At 35.1% G+C, this 15,416-nt stretch overlaps 1 protein-coding gene across 1 annotated transcript in view; it reads right to left on the minus strand.

Annotated features, from left to right (window-relative positions):
• Positions 1–3,761: 3,761 nt before the first annotated feature.
• LOC111508187 (uncharacterized) overlaps positions 3,762–15,416 on the minus strand; it is a 77,982-nt gene continuing 66,327 nt past the window's right edge. The window contains exon 5 of the mRNA XM_023163616.2: positions 3,762–7,301. Within this exon, the coding sequence (XP_023019384.2) occupies positions 4,236–7,301 (3,066 nt within the window). The 3' untranslated portion in view covers positions 3,762–4,235. The remainder of the gene's footprint in view (positions 7,302–15,416) is intronic.

Raw genomic sequence — 15,416 nt, forward strand, 5'->3', positions numbered from 1 at the left:
TACCTAGCTAAACTTGGTTGTATGAGGATCAAAGACGAACTAGGATCGACGCTACGTCCACTTCAGTTTGGTTTTCGTACTATAGGTGGACATGAAGCTGTTGCTCATGCAGCTCGTAAATATATTAATCTTCATCAAAATGCTTTCAACATTATTGATACAAACATCTTGGTTGGTTTCCAGGATGATATCCCTTCTTAAGTCAGTGTTATAAATCAGCTTCCTGATAATTGTTGGTATTTGGCGATGGCTCAATCGGTGCCGATGAAAACATTGTTTCAAAGGATTTAAAAAATAATCATTCATTATTTAAAATATATTGGATTTGAACTAAATTTTAATAAATGCGAGTTGATTACTCTTTCAACTCCGAATAATATTTCCGAATCCATTATTTTGAAATTGGCTCCTGGTATAAGAATTTTGGGAAAATCTAAATGGAGTGTTCTGGGTGCTCCTCTTTCTGAAGATTCACTTTCAGAACATCTTCGAGAAGAACGGAAATAACTCAAACTGCTGACCAACAGATTGAATGACCTTCCAAAACACTTTGCAGTTTTTCTTTTGAAAAATTGTTTGACGATTTCAAAACTCATGTACGTTCTCAGATGTTCCCCCTCTTGGTCAAGTTAGATAGAGCTTGACGCATTTGATAATTCACTCCGTAACACGACGGAATATGTTACAAACAATTATTTCAATAATGATTCATGGCACCAAGCAACGCTTCCTGTAAACCTTGGTGGACTAGAGCTACGTTCGGCTTTTTCCTTAGCTTTACCAGCTTTTCTGTCGTCAGTCAATAATGTTTCTGATCTTATCGATTCCATCCTCCCTTCCATATTCATCAATATTGAAGACGTTTTTTATGCTGAAGGTGAATCACTTTGGCATGCCGCAACTAAAATTGCTCCTCCTACAGATAAAAAGAAAATACAAAGTGCATAGGACCGTCCTCTTCTGAACAATATAAATGATTCTGAAATCTGCAAGTATATACGATAAGGCTCGTCTGAAAGCAGCAATGATCAAGAAATCGGGTGCTTGGCTCTAACTGATGCATCTCTTGGAACACTATTAGACAATGAATCTTTTAGAATAGCACTAGGACTTAAGATAGGTTTGTCTATTTGTATGCATCATACTTGTGTTTAAGGTGGTATAGTTGATGAGAAAGGTACACATGGTTTGAGTTGCAGGAGAAGTGCAAGGCATATATCTCGACGTCACCAGGTGAGTGAAATATTGAAAAGAGCTATGGTGTCAGCGGATGTTCCTGCAATTCTGGAACCCTCAGGTACCAGTCGAGATGATGGTAAACGACCAGATGGTATGGCTATCATATCATGGAAATACGGTAAATCTATGTTATGTTCACTTGCGTTGACACAGTCGCGGCTAGCTGAAAGTTTGCAGTCTGCTGGAACCACAGCTTTATCTGGCAAACAATTGAAACGAAAAAATTACCAAAATCTTGGCAACAACTATCTGTTCCATTCAGTAGCGGTTGAAACTTTTTGTGTTTATGGTCCGGAGTCTCATTAACTCGGTGTTCATTAACTTGGAAGGAGAATAGGCCAAGCAACGAAAAATACCGTTCTACATCTTTTTTGATAGAAAGAATTATTATTGCTATTCAGCATGGTAATGCTGCTTCGGTCCTAGGAACTATTTCTCCTTCACATAAATTTGATGAGATCATGCATTGCCCTCATTTCAGTACGGAACTAAAATCTCTTCGAATCAAGTCGAGATATGTGGATATGCATCTGTCTTCTATCAAGGTTAATTCGTAAGTGATTGATATACCATCTTCTTTTTCAGTGCGGTCAATGGACTTAGGTCATTCTGGGCCTTCCCAATATGAATTACAGTCCTCGTGGTTCTGGTTCCCTTTCAGTGGAAGAGCTTAATGAAGCAGGAGCCGAATCGATCTCTCTACGAAACCCTTCATCACTTGGAAGGATCGATTGCAGCTTGAGAAATGGTTCTCATGCAGATTCTGTGAAACATGTTCTTTCTTACGAATCAGTAGAAAGTTGTCTTGAAAAATTGGATTAGATAATTTAGGAAACACTTGCTACATGAATAGCATTTTACAAGTTTTGTTTACGACGACGAATTTCAAGATTGAGATTTTAACAATGAACGAGAACGAGAATGTTTCCTACTTATTCACCAAACTCAAACACCTGTTCAAACAGCTGCAGTTTTGTAAGAATGTATCAAATTTCCCACCAACCGATTTCCTAGAGTTTTTGAAGTCCATCAGATACTCGTTTGGACAACAAGAGGATTGTTCCGAATTCTTGGAGTTCTTGTTGAATACTCTTCGTGAGCAAAACAATGGCAGAATTAATACTCCTGACTGCTCTGGTTTGAATGATTCCGTACAGTCTATCTCGTCTTGTGTTTGAGAATCTTTTGCTGGAAAAATCCTCACCTCTTTTCTTTGTAGTAAATATTCCAGAGGTAACAAAAACGTATGTGAATTTCTGGAATTTTAACTAGCGTTTCCTAATATGACTAATAACCAGTCCGTGCAAAGCTTATCGTTAAATCATCTGAAAATGGAAATTTTGACAGGTGATGGATAGGTGACGGAAGCACCAAACTTTTAGGAAAGTTTGAAATAGATGGACACTTGAATCTAGTAGACCTCTATTATAATCATTATGCAGTCATTGTGCACTGTGTTTCTGGCGTTGAATCTGGTCATTATTACGCCTTGGTCAAAGGCGAAATGGACTGGTTTAAGTTTGACGATAGTCGTGTCACGAAGTGTTCTGATGATGTATTGAATTTATTGGAGCCTCTTAAGACACCATACATTTTGCTTTATGAAAAAGAGGACATTGGCAGATCAATATCTTCAGATGATGTGGTGCTGCAGGTGTTTCCGGGTTTTTCTGCAGCTGAAAAAGCAAATGCGCCACTAGAATCCATTAATTCGCCCCGGAGCACCAAATAATTTTTGTTGTTGTTTTATAATTTCATGATTTGTATTGAAAATAAATTTCTAGAAGATGAAAATTCAACAGTCTGTGAAGCACACTATTGAATGCAGCTACGTTGATAAGGGTGTGTGGAGGAATTATGTATGATAATGTCCGTGTAAGATGATTTGTGGAAAATTGCAAAATCATGTTTATTGTTATTTTTTTGTAGTGGTTAAGTCAAGGTACTTCATTGAATTATTTACCTCCCTTTCAGTGGTGAATTTTATTGATGGATGGATGGAATTAACATATTCAACGAACTTGCCTAATATCCTATCTGTACCAGTAAAATAGACTAATATATCATCTACGTATCTGTACCAGTACAAGAAACTGTTAGTTGACTTATCATTATTAGTCCCTTCACTGCATGAAAAAAAAATTCATCAAATTGGAAATAGTTTTGAGATATATAGACAAATAGTAAGCAGATCTGAAATTTTCTTATTTAATTAGTGTATTTACGTGATTTTTGTCTATGAGACGCCCCACCAGTCCAATCGTTTTAATTGGCGGAATACTGAGTAATAAATTTTTGAACGTCAAACGATATTAATTTTTCATTATCAGGAAAAATACGTTTTCAAAATCATTCACTAATTGATAAGAATTATTTATACTAAATCGTGGCTTGAAATTGGTATAGGTTTGAATCAGTTCCATTAGGATTTCTGAGATTTTTGAAAACATGTTTTGAATACGTTAGTTATGAATTTTCATCAAGTATCGGCCAATTCCATCATATATAGTTGAATAAAACAAAAAAAAAAGAGTTTTTTACAAATTTTTTTATCAAATATATAAAGTAACAACATAATGACTCGGTGAAAGGATATTAGCAGAATGGTAAAACAATATTACAAGAGTTTTCCATCGCTATAACTATAACTAACATAACCTATGAATTAACAGTTTCGACTCATCTGACGCAATGTTCAGATGTAAGAGAACGCTACATTACATATTCAACTGTAGTCTACGTAAAATATTTATCACATTTTCAAATGTATTATTTTTTCGTACTGAAGTTAAATTTCCGGGGCAACTGATATTTCAATCCAAGTTTGTATGAATGCTCTTCAACTAGTTTCAAATCGTTGACTGTTACGGGAACATTCCATGACTATAGTTCCATTCTTTGTACGAGGTATCATTTTAATAGGTAACGAAATTTCACCCGATACACTATATAAATATATGGCAAATGTCGCAACAGCGAATAGGAACCACCTACTTTCATTTTTTTTCTATCGGATTTCCCATATCATCTATCTCTAAAGAAGGAACCATTGGTGGTAAAAAACCATGTTCCATTTTTATGTTTTTACTGTCAAAATGAGATCTCGCATTTCTATGTATTCTCAACAAAGGACCCGCCCCGTTAAATATTTTTGGAGGCAGTAATCCAATGTTATCGTGGTTAAGAATATTGCCTTTGGATGTATGGTAACCACATTGTTTAAATTGTACTTGAGGATACTTCGAATCTGCTTGAATCGGAGGTAAGTAGGCATCTCCTTGAAAAGGTTGTAAATAATCAATGGGAATTTGTCTAGGTGGTAAATAGCCATTGTTCAGAATAAGATTCTTCTTAGGAGGAATATATTTGTTGATTTGGGGAGCGTAAGCATAAGGATTGGCAGTAATATAAATCTCAGGTTGCGACTGCTGAACATACTGTTCTTTGGGTTGATATTTTGTCTGATCGGTATAAGATTGTTGCAAAAATATCTGAGAAAAATATGGGTGTTGAAATTGGACTCTGTTTGATTTTGTGACACCAAAATCCACATTAACAGACTGCTGCACAGGAACTTTCACTGCCACCGGATATGACTGATCAACAAAGTGTGGGACTGGTTTTTCAACTACTTTTTCAACCGGATATGGTCTGTCAATATAATGTGGAACTGGCTTCTCTACGATTTTTTCCACAGGATACGGTCTGTCTACGTACAGTGGAATTTTCTTTTCCACAATTTTTTCAACCGGCACCTTCACCTCTACTGGATAAGGCCTATCGATATATTGAGGAACTTGTTTCTCCACGATTTTCTCTACGGGGTATGGTCTGTCAATATAGTGTGGAACTGGTTTTTCTACAATTTTTTCTACAGGATATGGTCTATCGACATAGTGTGGCACTTTTTTCTCGACAATTTTTTCAACAGGAACCTTAACCTCTACTGGATAAGGTCTATCTATGTAGTGTGGAACTGGTTTTTCTATGATCTTTTCCACGGGATATGGCCTATCCACGTACTGTGTGACTGGTTTCTCAACGATTTTTTCCACAGGATAAGGTCTATCAATGTAGTGGGGGACGGGTTTCTCCACAATTTTCTCCACTGGTACAGGCTTTTCTATGTAATGAGGAACTTTTTTCTCGACTATTTTCTCTACTTGAACAGGTACTCGTACTTCAACTGGATAAGGTTGTTTGACAATTTTCTGCACAACTCTTTCGACTGGAAATGGTTGAGGGTACGGGACACGAACTTCTACTGGATAAGGTCTGTCAATATATTTTGTGATATGCACTGGAATATGAACTGGTTTTTCTACAACTTTCTCCACAGGAATTGGTTGAGGAATCCGTACAGGCTTTTCTACATATCGAGTTATGTGTATAGGTTTTTCTATAACTTTCTGTATAGTTCTAGGGATTTCTACTTGTTTCACAATGGAATAGGGTACCTCAACAGGATATGGTTCGTGTATGACCTTCGTTACTTCTTTCGGAGCTTGTTCAACATCTGGAGTATGTTGAACGGTAACTTGATTTTGATAACCTTGAGCTTGCTCTTGATCAATTTCTAAAAATTGGTTTTTGATGTCAGTACCTGGTAATTGTTGAATGGTAATGTGATTATCTACGTCCGCAATAGGTTGATTTCTCACAGATATTCCTTGACTTGGAAAATAGAGAAGAGTCTTTCCCAATTCTATATTTTCTTTGGCTTTTTCGTCTATACTAGATATAGAGGAGTTGTTTATATTAACGTGTTGTTCATAGCTGATAGGATATTCATATTTCCCCAAATAATACGGAATACTTTCTTGAACTTCAATATGCATTTTATTATTATTTTTAATTTGCTCTCGTTCTTCAGTATGTTTTTCAACGTTTTGCAACCTGATTCCTGCGGTAATTGGCGCTAAAAACTTAGTACTAACTGGTCTTGGGGTTACAACAACCGTTGATACTAACGGCGAAGCTGTTGAAGAGAACCAAGCTGTTGATTTTGCTGTGGAGTATGATTCTTCTTGGTTCGATTCAACAAATGATGTAGAAGACGGTACATCGATTTCAAGTGAGTCGGCAACTATGATCGGTTGACCATTGAAACTGCTTTCCTTGATACTGGATTCCGTTGTTGTGCTAACTGATGTTACATCAGAAGTTTTGTATTCAGTATTGGTTTCTTGAGAGTTGATTTTAGTATTCGACTCTTGGTACTCTGTGATTGCACTATTGATGTCGAGAACGTCTTGTCCAGAAACCAGATGTTGTGTACTTTCGACCAACTTGTTAGATTCTTCATTTTTTAATTTATTTATTCTCATTCCAAACTCTGAATATCCGTCTCTACCACTGTATTCAGTAATATAATCATTGAGTTGAACAAGTTTCTGTGGTTGGTTAAGATCATAGTTATGTGATAACGTGTCAAGTATTCCAATATTATTTGAGGTTTTACTGATATCATTTTCTAATGATACACTTTTTTCTTGGTGATGTTTGGACGTTTCTAAAGTGTTTTCTTCCTTAGAAATGTGTTCCTGAACTTTTGGAGGAATATAGTTCTCTGCGGACTCTTTTACTTGTTCATATTGTTCCAAAGAACTGATAGTATTTTGATTTTGTGGTTCTAAACTTTCTATAAAATTTTCTTGAGCACGAGAATCATCTTGGTTAGGAGTTATTTGGGTTAGAGCTTGAGCTGGTGGTTGAACTTGAGTTAAGTATTGTGGAAAAAAACCCCTTAATGGTAGGCCTTCGTTAGATGTTTGCGAATTTTCACCTTGATGTGATGATAATTGGATGTTTTGAGCTATTTTTATCGATTGTTTTTCCTGTGGTATGTGTTCAGGATTAATCTGAGGGATCTTTGGAATTTCTGGTAATCTGACGTCGAACTGCACGTTTTTTTCATTAGCAGATTGTTGTGTTGTTGATTGGATCTGAACATCTTTTTGTCCCTGATCTATCGACTTTGATAATTTTTCCAGAGATATCCGGCTTCCTTGTTTGTCAAGGTTTCCTGTATCTGGAAGGCCATGGAGCTGGGGCTGTTTGTTCTGAAAAAAAAAGATATAAGTGTTTCTGGGCTGTAGAATATCAATGGAATCAAAATCAAAATTTATTCTAGCACACATTGGGTACTAAAATACATCTCTCAAGAACGTAATGTCCAAAAAAGATTTCAACAAAAATATTTATGAAATAGTTATAAAATATGAATTCTGCAGCTGAAGCTATAAAAATTTATTCTTTAAAATACATTTTTGATGAAGGACTCGATATTTCATAACCTTCCACAATCTGAAGAAATGAAAGATGAAGCAATATATATTTATATATACAGGGCTATTCAAATTCGTTTCTGTACATAGGGATCTCTTAAACGATAAGAGATAGAGTGTCGGTTGAATTATGGCAAAGTTGCGAATTTCAGAGACCTATTCAATGATGTAAAGAAATCGAATATTTATTTTTTTGTTCTGGAGATATACAAGAAAAACCAAAAAATCTCAAATTATTTTTTTGTCTATATCTTCTTTATTCGCAGACATATTGAAAATATGTCCACATTTTGCTATAGGTACTTGATGTGAGCTCTTAGAATATATCCATAAATCTTTTATACAGGGTGTCATCTGACTTGGGCCACTCCCATCTTTGAATTTTTAAATACGGACCTGTATTTTTTGTTGTAGTTTTTGGATCGTAGACGTTTACTTCATACTGAGAAATTAAATTCAATATTAGTTTTCGGGATTCTTCAGTTATATTCGATTATAATTGTGTGAATTATTCCCTTTTAGATTACGGCCCTGGATATTAGTTGACTGAGTTGAATCAAATCAAATCAAAATTTATTCAATTCAGATTAATATAAAATATAAACTGTTACAATTTACATCTATGAAGGATCGTGGCTATCTAAGCCAAGCTTGTGTTACAGCCACGAATCCAATACAAACAATACATTTACAAACTAAGATGAACCTACTAAATAGTTCTGGAAAGTCCTAGAAGGACGACCAAAATGATGAGCAGTCTTTAAGCATAACTAGAGCATCAAATACGAAAGAAAAAACAGAAACAACAGCTTGTGACATTGTTTTGAGTGATTGCAGTATGGTGAATTAGTCAACTATCCAGTATTGTTTCCAATCTGTGGTAATTGTGATTGATAAATGTTTTCAATTCTATTTTCAATTTAGTATAACTTCTGATACATTTTAGTGACGGTGGTAAAGAATTGTAGAGTTTTGGTCCAAAGTATGTGATAAATTTTTGATTGTGAGTAAGTCGGCATCGTGGAACCTTTGCAATCTGAGAAGTGTGTAAACGAGTATTATATATATTCTGAACAAATGAACTCGTAACATTGGCTGTCCATAATATACAACGGAAAGTATACAGTTTTCTTACACTATATATTCCACTATCTTCATATAATGCTTGAGTATTATAGAATTTATTCTTTTTGAACATAATTTTTATGAGTGAGTTTTGGATCATTTCTAAATTACGTAAGGAAGAATAAAAACATAATAGCAACTTTCACGTCTCCCTATGTATCTTAGGGTTTTATGAGAGTTTTTTTCATTTTTAGGTACCTATTCATATTTTTTTCATTGTTCTGAGCGTTTTCTACAATGAACTTCGAATAAGAAAACCTTTTATGATTATCTGAAACATATCTACAACAAAAATATATTATATGTGTTTTGATTAGGAGAAAAAAAAATGGTAGCAATGATAGTATCCCAAACGAACACTATAATTATAATGAAAATTGAAATGGAGTAAGTAATTTATATACACAAAAAAAGTAATTTGTCAATAAATGTTCGAATTGAAATAAGATTGCAAGATCACCAGATCGCACTATTTTGGACTATTTTCTATGGAGGACTTTGAAAAGTAGGATTTACGCTGGCAGAGAGATAGAAAATGTGGAAGACTCGAGATTGAGGATTTTGAATGATTTCGCAACAATGTAGCAAATAGTTGTATTAAGGGCAATAAATAATATGAAAAACCGAGTTTAAAAATGTCTCGAAATGAAAGGAGTCCAATTCGAACATTTATTGCCCCAATAATTTTTTTGGGTACCGATATAAATAACTTCATTTCAATTTTCATTACAATTATAGTGTTCGTTTCGGATGTTATTATTGCTATCATTTCTTTTTCTGCTTATTAAAGCACATACAATATATTTTTGATGTAGATATGTTTCAATTCATCATAAAAGGTTTTCTCATTCGAAGTCCATTGTAGAAAACGCTCAGAGCAATGGAAGAAATATGAATAGGTACCTTAAAATAAAAAAAAACTCTCGAAAAACTCTACGATACATAGGGAGACGTGAAAGTTGCTATTATGTTTTTATTCAACCCAGTCACCAATTTCCAGGGCCATAATTTAAAAGGGAATAATTCACACAATTATAATCGAATATTACTGAAAAATCCAGAAATATAAAATTGAATTTGATTTCTCAGTATGAAGTAAACATCTACGATCCAAAAACTACAACAAAATATACAGGTCCGTATTTGAAAATTCAAAAATGGGGGTGGACCAAGTCAGATGACACCCTCTATTGAAGATTCATGGATATATTCTGAGAGCCCACATCAAGTGCCAATAGCAAAATGTGGACAGATTTTCAATATGTCTGCGAATAAAGAAGATATAGGCAAAACAATTATTTGGGATTTTTTGGTTTTTCTTGTATATCTCCAGAACCAAAAGAGCTATATTCGATTTCTTTACATCATTGAATATGACTCTAAAATACACAACTTTGCCACAATTTAACCGACAAATATAAAGATGTTATATTATAATAAGAGACTGCAGAATTGAGGTAAGTTTTCCAGATGTTAAACAACAGAAGTTATAACAAGGAATGTAATTATTAGATCATGTTTTGTTGTGTGGGAGTGGATTGAAGAATTTGAATGTAATCAAACAACTAATAGAAAGATGACACAGAACAGAAAAGTTTGCATCACTCAGTAAATCATTCATATTATGCTTTTTCTTTCAATAAAAACTAATATCGGTATTCTCATATATTGGATGAAAATATCTATGGGTTCTGTTATACAAAGGTTTTTTAGTAGCAAACATGTCAATCGTCACCTTGAAATATTCAAATAAAAATTTTTCAATGTTATATGATATCGCAATAAATAAGTAACACTTCAATGTCTGCAAAGTTCAATAATATCCGGAAACTTTTTCTTTCCGAAATTGAAATTGAAAGCAGTTATAGCTGATATTTCATATTTTCGTCAGTAGGATTGTGTATGAATCATAATTTTTTTGACATCTTTGATGGTGATGGATAAAGACAATTATTATTATTATTCCCATTTGATAGATAAACCATCTCTGGAATTATATTCTACAAGGACACCTGAAAGTGTTTTCGAAAAATATACCGCTCTCAGTAGCGAGCTGAGTTATTCGAACACTTTCCGCAAAAGTATTTATAGAAAAGAGGCAAGTCCCCAACGTTCCTTCTGAATTCCAGGCATCGAAATTGCTTATGACATTTGGAACTCCAATTTAGAAAGAGTATAGCAGCCTAAGAGTATGTTTGAGGTAGACCTCTACATATGTAAGAATCAATATTCTAAAGAAAGCCAACTTTGAACACACATCAATAAAGTTGTCTGATCTCAATGTGCAACATATTCTTTCAAATTTGTGAAAAGCTGTCTTTGTTATTCCAGCAACATGATTGTGCCAAAACATATTGCTATGCATTACACTCCACATATCAATCAACTCAGCAAGCGGAATTGTTTGCTTTGATATAATTTTTTCGTACCATTGAGTTTTACCCGATTATTGACACCCTGAGCTAAATTTTCTTCAGACATTCATGGGTTCATCTATTTGTGTTCCTCATACTTGTGTTTGCGGTAGTATAGTTGATGAGAAGGTACACATGGTTTGAGTTATAGGAGAAGTGCAGGGCGTACATCTCGACATCACCAAGTGAACGACATATTGAAAAGAGCTTAGTTGTCAGCTGATGTTCCTGCAATTCTGGAACCCTCAGGTACCAGTCGAGGTGATGGTAAACGACCAGATGGTATGTCTCTCATACCATGGAAATACGGTGAACCTGTGATATGGGACTTCACTTGCGTTGACACGGTCGCGACTTCCCATCTAGCCGGAAGTTCGGAGTCTGCTGGAACTGCAGCATTGTCTGGCGAGAAATTGAAAAGAAAAAAATACCAAAATCTTGGTACCAACTATCTGTTCCATCCAGTAGCGGTTGAAACTTTTGGTGTTTATGGCCCGGAGTCTCTGTTATGCGTTCATGAACTCGGAAGGAGAATAGGCCAAGCAACGAAAGATCATCGTTCTACCTCTTTTTTGATAGAAATAATTAGTTTTGCTATTCAACGTGGCAATGCTGCTTCGGTCCTTGGAACTATTCCTCCTTCACATAATTTTGATGAGATGCATTGCCCTAATTTCAGTACGGAACTGAAATATCTTCGAAACGACCCGAGATATGTGGATATTCATCAGTCCCCTGTCAAGGTTAATTTACAAGTGATTGATCCACCTTCTTCTTTTTCAGTGCGGTCAATGGACTTAGGTTATTCTTGCCCCCAAATATGAGTTGCAGTCCTCGCAGTTCTGGTTCCCTTTCAGTGGAAGAACTTCATGAAGCAAGAGCTCAATCGATCCCTCTACGAAACCCTTCATCACTTGGAAGAATCGATCGCAGCTCGAGAAATAGTTCTTATGGAGATTATGTGGAACATGTTCTTCCTTACGAATCAGTAGAGAGTTGTCCTGAAAGTCTAGAGAAGAAAATTGGATTGGATAATTTAGGAAACAATAGGAAATAATAACACTGATGAATTTCAAACAAGACTCAACCTCTGACGGAAGCAAGAAACTCTTTCGAAGGTTCGAAATAGATGAACATTTCAATCTAGCAGACCACTATTACAATATTCATGCAGTCATTGTTCACTGTGGTTCTGGCGTTGAATTTGGTCATTATTACGCCTTGGTCAAAGACGAAACGGACTGTTTTAAGTTTGACGATAGTCATCTCACGAAGTGTTCCGGCAATGTATTGAATCTATAGGAGGCTTTGGAGACACTCTACATTTCATTTTATGAGAGAGAGGACATTGGCAGATCAAGATCTCCAGACGATGTGGTGCTGCAGGTTTTTCCGGGTTTTCCTTCAGCTGAAAAAGCAAATGCGTCACTGGAATCAATGAAGTCGCCCCGGAGCGCCAATTAATTTCTATTGTTGTTTTTATTTTTATCGTTTTTTTACATTATAAAACCATATTTTGAAATTTCATGAAGATTTTTATTTTTTTTTAACGTCAAAGATGTAACTGGCAGCTCATGTTCGGGCATATAAATGCAAAGAAGACACAAATGCGGTATCATCAGCGAAGTGAATTGTTACATTTCTTGTAATAAATTCATGGATGTACCCATTACTACATGAAAAATGATAATTTAAACTGCCGATGTTTTTATACAAAATGTGTTGGTAATTAACTACTGACGTTTCGTCCTATAAGGACATTTTCAAACGAATACAATAAGTTGTTTATTGTATTCGTTTGAAAATACCCTTCTAGGAAAAAACTGCAGTAATGTAAGTTGCAAATACAAATTGCATGAAAACAGGAAGTTTTGAATCTCATTTTTCATAGATTTCTTGTCTTTTTCTATAGACCGTTAATTATGATATGAAATAAAAAGACTTGAAGACAATATGATTGGTAGCAAAAGCTGTTAAAAATCCACAATTCCACCACTAATACAAGCGGATAATTCAATTGCAACAACAGTCATAGAAAAAGCAAATCAACAATTTACGTCCCACTTCATAGTCGATTTTGTGGGAAAGCCACCACCTACTATTCCCATAATATAATCTATAATGCCGGAAATTACTTTTCGACAACGTCTAGTCAGGCAAATTTTGAAACAGCTCGATATCAATAATGCGTCTGGTCCTGATGAAGTGCCCGTCATCGTACTTAAAAAGTGTGCAAATGAACTCGCACCAGTATTTTGCAGACTTTTCAACCTGTCTTATAAGAAAGGGGTTTATTCTTCATGTTGGAAGATTTCTCGGATTCAGCATTCCCAAGAAGGGCAAGAAACATCTTCCAAATAACTATAGATCAGTCGCTTTGCTATCAGTGATATTAAAAATCATGAAGAAAGCCGGAGATTAAATTCATTTGGAAAAACGCTCTCAGGCAGTTTATCCCACATAAACGCGGTTCTCTAAATGAAATAGTTCTTGAATAGTGAAAATCGAGGTGTACTGAGTTGAACCTCAAAACAATGAGCAGCCACAGTCCGTCGCGTATTTCTGATATGTACCGCTCTTAGTGGAATCAAATGTGCTAAGTCACTTGAATACTTCCGGTGAAAGTATCTATAGAAGAGAGACAAATCTCCAACCTAGGTTGCAAGTGATGTTCGCGTCTCCAATCAGGCGGATGGCCCCTTTTTGGATGGAATCCAGCAGCTTCAGGTAATTGATAATATAATTCATTATTACATTGAAATGGCTTTTCCATCAATTCGTTTTCGTGGACAGAGAAAAAAATTCTAATATTAGCACTCAAGAACTCAAAGGCTTGGTTTCACTTCATTCAGAGTGTGCCAGGGAAGATGATCGCTATAAAACTGTGAGCAAGCATCTCGCACAAATATATAGGGAAGAATTGAAGGAAAATCATAAACGCCATGTTGATCATATAATAGCAAAATCCAAAAATAAGTCGAAAACAATGTGGCAGATGATTAACCATCTCAGGAAAAATGACAAACGAAACAATAATGTTGAAATGAATAATGGTAATGTTGAGATATCAAAAATCGAGATAGCTAATGATTTCAATGCCCTTTTTTCCCGATGAAGTGTCATGATGAGATAGACATCAAATTCATGGAAAATAATGTTGCCATCTGCCAAAACTCCCTTTTTTATGCACCCCATTAGTAAATATGACATAATTGATTTGATAAAAACACTAAAAAACTCGGGTGCAAGTGGTTATGATGAAATTTCAAACAAGCTTCTAAAAAAATGTGCTCATGAGTTATCATATCCGCTGCATCACATCATTAACCTATCACTAGAATATGGAATGTTTCCTGACAAACTGAAAATTGCTAATGTTGCACCAATTTATAAAAAGGGTGATAAAAATTTGTATGAAAACTATAGGGGCATTAGTTTGCTCTCTAGTGTATCAAAAGTATTTGAGTTGAATATCAAAAATCAATTAATTTCCTTCCTTTTTATGAATAACATTCTCTCATCAAACCAACATAGATTCACAAGGAATAAGAGTACAGAAACAGCTCTATGTGATTTCAGTGAATACATTATAAATGCTCTTGATTGCAAACTACACATTTGTGGCTTATTTATAGATTTTCCAAGAGCTTTCGACACCGTGAACCATGAACTACTGCTACAGAAATTGGAACGATATGGCGTGAGAGGGGCTGCTTACAAGTTAATTAAAGCATACCTGCAAGGCAGAATTCAACGAGTTATTGTTGACGTCACTGTAAGTGAACCACGAAAAATAGAGCAAGGTGTCCCTCAAGGATCTATACTCGGACCACTTTTCTGCATCATTTTTGCGAATGACTTGTTCCACTATTTTCAATAAGTTTCATCAGTACACGTGGTAACATATGCGGATGATACAAATTTCCTTTTAACAGAGAAAGATTCGGTAACTCTATCAGTTCTTACTGGAAAGGTATACCAGCAAATTATAACATGGGCAAGTAAAAATCACCTGAAACTCAATATAACTAAAACTGTGCTGATGAAATTTACTATGGTTACAAATGAGTCCGAGATTTTCAGTATACATGAGGATGATGATTTTCATGTAGAATCCTCTAAAGAAACTAAATTATTAGGCATCACAGTTGATTACAGACTGTGATGCCTAATAATTTAGGCTAAGTAAAAATTGTTATGCGTTAAGATTCTTGTCTAACTACTTTAATGCTGAAATCTTGTTGAGTCTGTACTATGCCACTATTCATTGTCATTTGCGATACGGGATTTTGAATTTGGGTACGGGATCGTCCGTAAAAAGGATTTTCATATTACAAAAATCGGCAGTTCG

The sequence above is a fragment of the Leptinotarsa decemlineata genome, unplaced genomic scaffold (assembly GCF_025532065.1).
Source record: "Leptinotarsa decemlineata unplaced genomic scaffold, Ldec_3_MD MMD2_tig00000035_RagTag_RagTag, whole genome shotgun sequence".
In the NCBI taxonomy this organism is placed as follows: Eukaryota; Metazoa; Arthropoda; class Insecta; order Coleoptera; family Chrysomelidae; genus Leptinotarsa; species Leptinotarsa decemlineata.